At 41.9% G+C, this 7,639-nt stretch overlaps 1 protein-coding gene across 1 annotated transcript; it reads left to right on the plus strand.

Annotated features, from left to right (window-relative positions):
• Positions 1–3,161: 3,161 nt before the first annotated feature.
• LOC306825675 (carbohydrate sulfotransferase 6-like) lies at positions 3,162–4,710 on the plus strand. The gene has a single exon (XM_079346558.1). The coding sequence runs from the start codon at positions 3,263–3,265 to the stop codon at positions 4,433–4,435; it is 1,173 nt and encodes a 390-aa protein (XP_079202684.1). The 5' UTR covers positions 3,162–3,262; the 3' UTR covers positions 4,436–4,710.
• The last annotated feature ends 2,929 nt before the right edge of the window (positions 4,711–7,639 follow it).

Consider the following 7,639-nt stretch of genomic DNA (forward strand, 5'->3'; position numbering starts at 1 on the left):
GTGAGATTCACCTAAAAACATATCTTCAAGGTTCTTTCTCTACAGCTTCACATTCATTCATAAAACCATGTTTACATACTTCATTGTGGTTCAATGGATTTAACCTGACTTATTGTTGAGCCAAACAAAACAAGAAGCTGCACAGGAACAAGCTGAAGTGACTGATACAAAATCAGATTAAGACAGATGAGTTTACAACATCAGAAAACACATTTGAAAAAAAGAAACGAAAGTGTTAAAAGGAGCTCTAGACTTACAAGATCAAGAGATTTGAAAGAAAGATGGTCTGGAGAATATAAAAAAAAAACATACTGTCTATGATTGAAAAGATGGAAGGAGACCGCTGGAGGAGAAACCGATGACAACAACAAAATTATCACAATCTAACCTGATGATGAGTCAGCAGAAAAGAAGTGACAAAGGGCAGATAGTGTAGTGAGTATGTATATGTATATTGTTTTTATCTATATTTTATGCTCTTCACTGACTCTTATATCTCCAGTGGTTCCTGTTGGGGGTCACAACACTGACAGTGGCTTGCTACCCTGCTGATGGTGCGGTTCTTCGGCGCCCCCTGTGGCCATAAGCTGTGCTGCTCCCAGTATGGACGCCCCCAAATAGGGCCCTTTCCTCACCTTAGTCCTCAGAGCTGTGCCATGTCTCCATATTACCAGGTATATCTCCGTAGTGTATGTGTGTGTGAGTGTATTTTTATATTTCGTGTAAGTACACCTTGTTTAATACATGTCTCTCAATGCATTGCTTTTAATGTTTAGCACTTTGTATAACATTTTAAAAGTATAATAAGTGCATATAAATAAAGTTGATTGATTGATATATGGAAACTCAGCACTTTGGACTGAGTACAGCTGCATCCTGTTTAAAAACACCTGTGCATTGTCTTGGATCACAAACCTGATGAAGCCAAGAGGGTGGAACGCGCGGTTTGTTTTAAAACATAATTAAACAGAAGTAATTAAGCCTTCTTGTGTGCAGTAAATCTTCTCATTTGCTGTCAAGTTCATATTTGCACGGTTTGTTTTCACAAGTAATTGCAGAGACCATCACATTTTATGCATAAAGTTAAAGGGGACATATTATGAAAAATCTCCATTTACAGTCTTTTTGTTGAACATATATGATCCCTGATTTTGGCTGCTGAGCCTGGCAAGTGTGAAGTAACCAGTTTAAACAAAAGCCAAACTCCCACAAGACACATTCACACCATTCTTTTATGTCTATCCCAGCACACTAAGACCATTTTTGAGGTGTTCAGCTTTTTTACACCTTGCATGTTCTTCGGGGAACATGCTGCTTCGGGGTTTAGGGGGGCCTAAACCACCTGGGGCAGCAGGTGGTTCACATCTAAAACCTGTTTTCCTTCCTGGTATTTTGAAGGCAGGAGTTTAGATTTATTAGATTATCATGGGTAAAGCATTGTAATATGCCAGGATTACAGAGTATCAAAAATATGTGAATAAAATGGGAGTCAATGTGCCCAATCGGGACCAAGGGTGTGGAGTGTGACACATACACACCACATGGTAGTAAGATAAAGGTTGCTCACAAGGACTAGAGCAGTCCTGCTTGAGCTCGGAGATTAAGCCAGACGGTTGAGATGCCACACTGAATCCTTCAACATCATTGAACCAATGGCAAGTAATACCTCATATGTACATTTTTTTCTACCTTATTTTGGATTTGTTTATAAGACTTGTTTTGGTTAAATCCCAAACTCCACACAAACATACGTCATGTCTAAGTGTTTAGTGCTGTCCCATCGTGATATGGTCAATGTGTGACAACTCTGATGTAGACTTTATTACAGCTTATGCACTTTCTGAGTCATGACGGATGTCAAATCCAAGTCCTATCTTGACTTTAAGTTGATTGCACTGCACACTTATATGAAATAAACCAAACAGAGTGTTTCTTTGACGTGCGTGATCATCACAGTGTCTACAGTCAGTAATTGCGGATGTGGTAGATCTGTCAGCCAGATAAAAGTAATTACAATATTAAAAGTGGTTGTCAAATATTCTTTGGCAGTAAATAAGGAGCATTTTACATCCTTGCAACGAGCAGAGATGTAACAGACAACCAATGAAACTGACAAAGCTGAAGAATAGTTTTAAAGTGTTTTGTTCACCACAAAGCTGAGTCACACTGAGGATTGGACAAAGTTGTTGTGCCAAATAAAGAAACTCATCCAAACAAAACAGTAACTTACAGCTCATCTCAAATTTAATTAAAAAAAAAGTAAACAAACGCCTAAACTTACTTCTCTAATAACTCTTGAGAGAAAAACACAGGTTGGCACAAACCACATTTACCTAGTGTTTCTAACACAGTTTACTACTTATGTGCATAAATGTAAGGGTACCCCAACTTACCTACTCCAACCTCAACACAAGTCTTTTGTCAGGACGATTAAGGTCACTTTTACATACAGTATAAAGTTTGTTGGACTCTTTATGATTGAGGGGGAATGTTGCAACATTGTTGCATTTTTTTTGGTTTGGTTTGCGTCCAGACCGCAGTTTGTCAAGTGCAACAAAGCCTGTTGAATTGTGTGTACCATAGACACGAGTTATTGGTTGGGCTGGAGCTGCATTCAGGCAGTGTAAGACACATCTAAGAAACTAATTTTCCGAGTTGTAAAATCTACAAAAACGCATGCTCAAATAGCAAATCAATAACTGTGACCATCCAAGGAATACCTGAATGCAGCATGCAGCTTCAGAGCTACTGCATTTAGCCTGCACTACGACTTGAAAGTAAACACAGTGGAAGAATGGCATCCTGTAGCGCAGCACAGTTTGACAGTAGCCTATTTTCATACATAAAATAGAGATACGTTCTCATTTTGCAACATATCAAAGACACTCTTTGATATGTTGCAAAATGAGAACACCCTGTATACAGTCAGTGCAGTGCTGCAAGTTTAGAGCACTGAAGCAGAGGTACATTCGCCAAAGAATATTGCTTTACAAGTACAGTAATTTCATAAATGGTTATATAGTTATAATTTCAAATCATTTACACATGAACATCCATGTTGGTCAGTGCACAGCTCAAAAGTTGCTAAATCTGTCTGACAGATACATGTTTTTTTTCTCTCCCTCTCTTTCCCTAGCTCTTACTGTCTGGTCAGCTCTCCCAAACCACATCACCCTGGTTTTCTCTGCAGCATAAAGGATAAGAAAGGAGAAATATCCTGGAGAAGCAAAGCTTCTGCAGGTGACAGGGACCCAGAGCTGTCATGGCACACACCAGAGTGAAACTCAACACATTGATTCTTCTGTTGTTCCTGCAGGGGGCATTGTTGCTACTTTTCTGCAGCTGGTATATGGAGCACAGTACCTTAAGTCCAGTGTCCTCACACCGTACAGCAAAAGTTCATGTTCTGCTGCTGTCAACATATCGATCGGGCTCGTCCTTCATGGGTGAGGTGTTCAACCAGCACCCATCTGTGTTCTATCTTATGGAGCCCGCTTGGCACGTTTGGAGCAGTGTGAAGAAACAAAGCGCACAGATTCTGCGCATGGCAGTGAGGGATTTCTTGTGGAGCATATTTCAGTGCGACTTATCTGTAATGGAAGCTTATATGCCAAATCCTCCGAAAGTATCTGATGTGTTTTGTTGGCTGCAAAGTCGAGCGCTGTGCTCACCGCCAGTTTGTTCTCTCACACCACGTAACCAGATGAATAATGAATCTCAGTGCAGTAAAGTTTGTGGTGGTCATGACCTGCAGTTGGTGCAGGAGGCTTGTGGTACTTACAGCCATGTGGTGTTTAAAGAGGTGCGAATTTTTGAGCTGGAATCCCTCTACCCACTCTTGCGGGACCCAAGTTTGGATCTCCGCATCATTCATCTGGTCCGAGACCCCCGGGCTGTTTTGAGGTCTAGAGAAGGAGTAGCAGTAAACATTGGTGAAGATAGTGCTATCATATTAGATCATAGAGAAATACCTGCAGCTGAAGTGCAGTTTCAAGTCATGCAGGAGATCTGCCGCAGCCATGTTCGTATCATTGAGACGGCTACTCTGGAGCCCCCTCCTTTTCTTGAAGGCCGCTACAAAATGGTCCGCTATGAGGATATCGCCTGCAACCCAATTGAGGAGATAGATGCCATTTATGAGTTTGTAGGTCTGCAGATGACCACAGAGCTGGGAGAATGGATCTACCGTGTGACCCGTGGTAAAAGGACACAGAACCATCCCTTTAGTGTAGGATCACGAAATGCTTCTGAAGTCTCGGAGGCTTGGCGTGAAGTGTTGCCACACAACAAAGTAAAACAAGTCCAGGAAGTGTGTCAAGAGGCCATGTCACTGCTCGGGTACAGAACAGTTAACAGTGATGAAGAACAGAAGAGCCTGGACATAGACCTTCTTGTGCCACGGAACCGTATCATCCAGGAACCACTTAAAACATGAACAACAAAGACATTAACTGTCTGTCTGTGACAAATATGAAGTGCTACTTTGCTCAGATTTTAGTTTGGCAGTTTAGCTTTTCGATATGAAACCTTGAATGATTTCCTTTTCTTTCTGTCCAGCACTAAACAAAACTCCCATATCAACCCACTTGAGTCTAATTTCCCTCAAACAGCTTTCTCATGTTTTTTACATTTAGAGTGCTGAACATTGAAACATTTCTTGCTGACTATTTTTCAATGTGTTTCAGTTTACTTGCATCATTTTTAACTAAACAAAGCAATACTTTAAATCAGTTTATGAGCTTAAGTTAGTCTCAATCTGAATCCCCCCTATAGCCCAACAGAAGGACATAAAGAAATGCAGTGCTGTTAATTTGAAATTGTTTCACTCTGTAAGTCTTTCTGGTTGTTTGCGTTCAGTTTTGGAGATGTGGTGGAAATCTCAAATAAAGACGTCAAAAGCCCAAAAATGTTTTTTTGTGGTGAGAGGAACATGCAGTCAGTCAGGAGACTAACTGCTCTCTGGATAAAATTCATGGTTAGGTCAATCCCTCTCTTGTCCTCATGGTGTAAACAGTCCGTCCGCATAAGATGAGCAAGGTCAGCAGTTGCATCTTTTAGCCAGCAAAACAAGTCTCCAATCAGAAGAACAGTGTGACTTTACAATGTTACATCATGATCAGGAAAGACCTATATAAGGTTTACAGATTGTATTGATGTAACCACTGTTAGGCAAGTAATTATTTACAGTTACTAGCTTGTTGATTGATAGTTTATTTAGTTAGTTAGTTGAGGGGAATAGTTTATTAATCAAAAGTTACTAGTTACTACTAGTTACTATCAAAAGGTTATGCCAGCCTTTCACCACCTCTGCTGAGCAATATCTGTGCTGGACCACTCTGCTGACCATACATTACAGACTGCTTTCTCATCAGTCACACTGGAAGAATTCTGCTGTCAGTAGCCCTTTCCTGACCATTTCCTAGTAACCTTTGACTTCTTCTTACCAGCATTAACTCCTCTTAATAAAAAAGTGCTCTCTAGAAGTTTATCTGATAGCTAAATTTAAGGAAGCCATTGTCACATCCCCGGGTTAAGTGTCTGTTTATGTTTCCCTCATGTATCATGTCCTGTGCTTGTGTTTTACGTGTTACTTACTCTGTGTCTCGTTCCAAGTCTGTTGGCTGCATGCTCTTCCCCCAGTGTGTCTCAGCCTGCTGATTACCTGATGTGTCTCACCTGCGTCTTGTTAACTCCACCCCCTGTTCAGTATTTAATGTCTGTCTTCCCCTCACTCTGTGCCAGTTCGCCTTGTCTTTCATAGCAGCGTTGCCAGCATTTTTGTATCTGACTTCTGATCCTGAACCAGCTTTGTTTTTGATCCCGATTCTGCATGCCGATTTTGTACCTCCGACTTCTTGGACTGATTATCGTGTACCGAACCCTGCCTGTATTAAAAGTTTTTGAGAAACTGTTTTTGCCCTTTGAGTCGTGCATTTGGGTCTCTTTACCTGTTCGTGACACTGTTCGGAATCTCGGCGTTCTCTTTGATCAGGATATGTCCTTTGACTCTCACATTAAACACATTTCAAGGAAAGCTTATTTTCTCCTATGGCAATATCTCAAAGATAAGGCAGATCTTGTCGCAAAACGATGCTGAAAAACGAGAGAGAGAGAGCACAAAGAAAGTGAGAAAAGGGGCTCAGGGGGTAGTGAGTGAGTGAAGTGAGTGAGTGAAGGGACTGAGGGGATAGTGAGTGAATGAGTGAAGGGACTGAGGGGATAGTGAGTGAATGAGTGATAGTACGAATCTCCCTGTATTCGTTCAGTTTGGGTACACTGAAGAAATGATCTTGAGTCAGCAGACTACAATCTATTCTGAGTAGCTATGACCATACTTGAAGAAACATACATGTATATGTAATGTTTCTGAAGCAAAATGTACTGACTCGATCAGCAGTGTAATAAGAGATTGTTCTAAATAGATGCTTGAAATTGTAAGAGTAAAGGTAATATGATTCTCCACACCATGTATAGAGGAATCTAAAGCTGTGACGCATGCTGTGAACGGTATTTAACTGATGCACAGTGATCATTAAACTTGTCTGTCTTACAACCTGCATTAAGTCTCAGTGTGTATGTCAGATCCCCGCGGGTTATGCCGTCTTCTATCATACAGTCTGTTTTATACATTGCACAGTGTTAGGGACATTTAGTTAAACCCCTTACAGTGAGTAAGTGAAGGGACTGAGGAGGTAGTGAGTGAGTGAGTGAGTGAGTGAGTCAGTGAGTGAGTGAAGGGACTGAGGGGGTAGTGAGTGAGTGAGTGAGTGAGTGAGTCAGTGAGTGAGTGAAGGGACTGAGGGGGTAGTGAGTGAGTGAGTGAGTGAGTCAGTGAGTGAGTGAAGGGACTGAGGGGGTAGTGGCTGAGTGAGTGAGTGAGTGAAGGGACTGAGGGGGTAGTGGCTGAGTGAGTGAGTGAGTGAAGGGACTGAGGGGGTAGTGAGTGAGTGAGTCAGTGAGTGAGTGAAGGGACTGAGGGGGTAGTGAGTGAGTGAGTGAGTGAGTGAAGGGACTGAGGGGGTAGTGAGTGAGTGAGTCAGTGAGTGAGTGAAGGGACTGAGGGGGTAGTGAGTGAGTGAGTGAGTGAGTGAAGGGACTGAGGGGGTAGTGGCTGAGTGAGTGAGTGAGTGAAGGGACTGAGGGGGTAGTGGCTGAGTGAGTGAGTGAGTGAAGGGACTGAGGGGGTAGTGGCTGAGTGAGGGAGTGAGCGAGTGTGTTGTGTGTGTGTGTGTGTGTGTGTGTGTGTGTGTGTGTGGGGGGGGGGGGTAGTAGTCTTTTCAGATGGTATTCAGGATTCGTAAGGCCTGGGGAAAGAAGCTTCTTCAGGCTTTCAGTTGGAAATGCAAAGAAGAGCTACTATAGAAAATGGACAATACTCACAGCAAGGTTAGTCTCAGCAGTTGTTTGATTAAAATAATTGGATGTCCACGTGTAGTCATGTCTCAAATACATCTAACAAATTCCTAGCAGGACATTTACTTATAGTTTAAGTCATTATTATATATTTTTTTTTTTTACCATCACGTCTAGAAGTTGTGAAGGCCCCTGCTTAGAGAGAGAGTGTGTGTGTGTGTGTGTGTGTGTGTGTGTGTGTGTGTGTGTGTGTGTGTGTGTGTGTGTGTGTGTGTGTGTGTGTGTG

The sequence above is a fragment of the Symphodus melops genome (assembly GCF_947650265.1).
Source record: "Symphodus melops genome assembly, chromosome: 6".
Lineage (NCBI taxonomy): Eukaryota > Metazoa > Chordata > Actinopteri > Labriformes > Labridae > Symphodus > Symphodus melops.

Bases quoted from the DNA above. Each gene is read 5' to 3' on its own strand.
- LOC306825675 (XM_079346558.1), top strand. From the start codon at position 3,263: ATGGCACACACCAGAGTGAAACTCAACACATTGATTCTTCTGTTGTTC.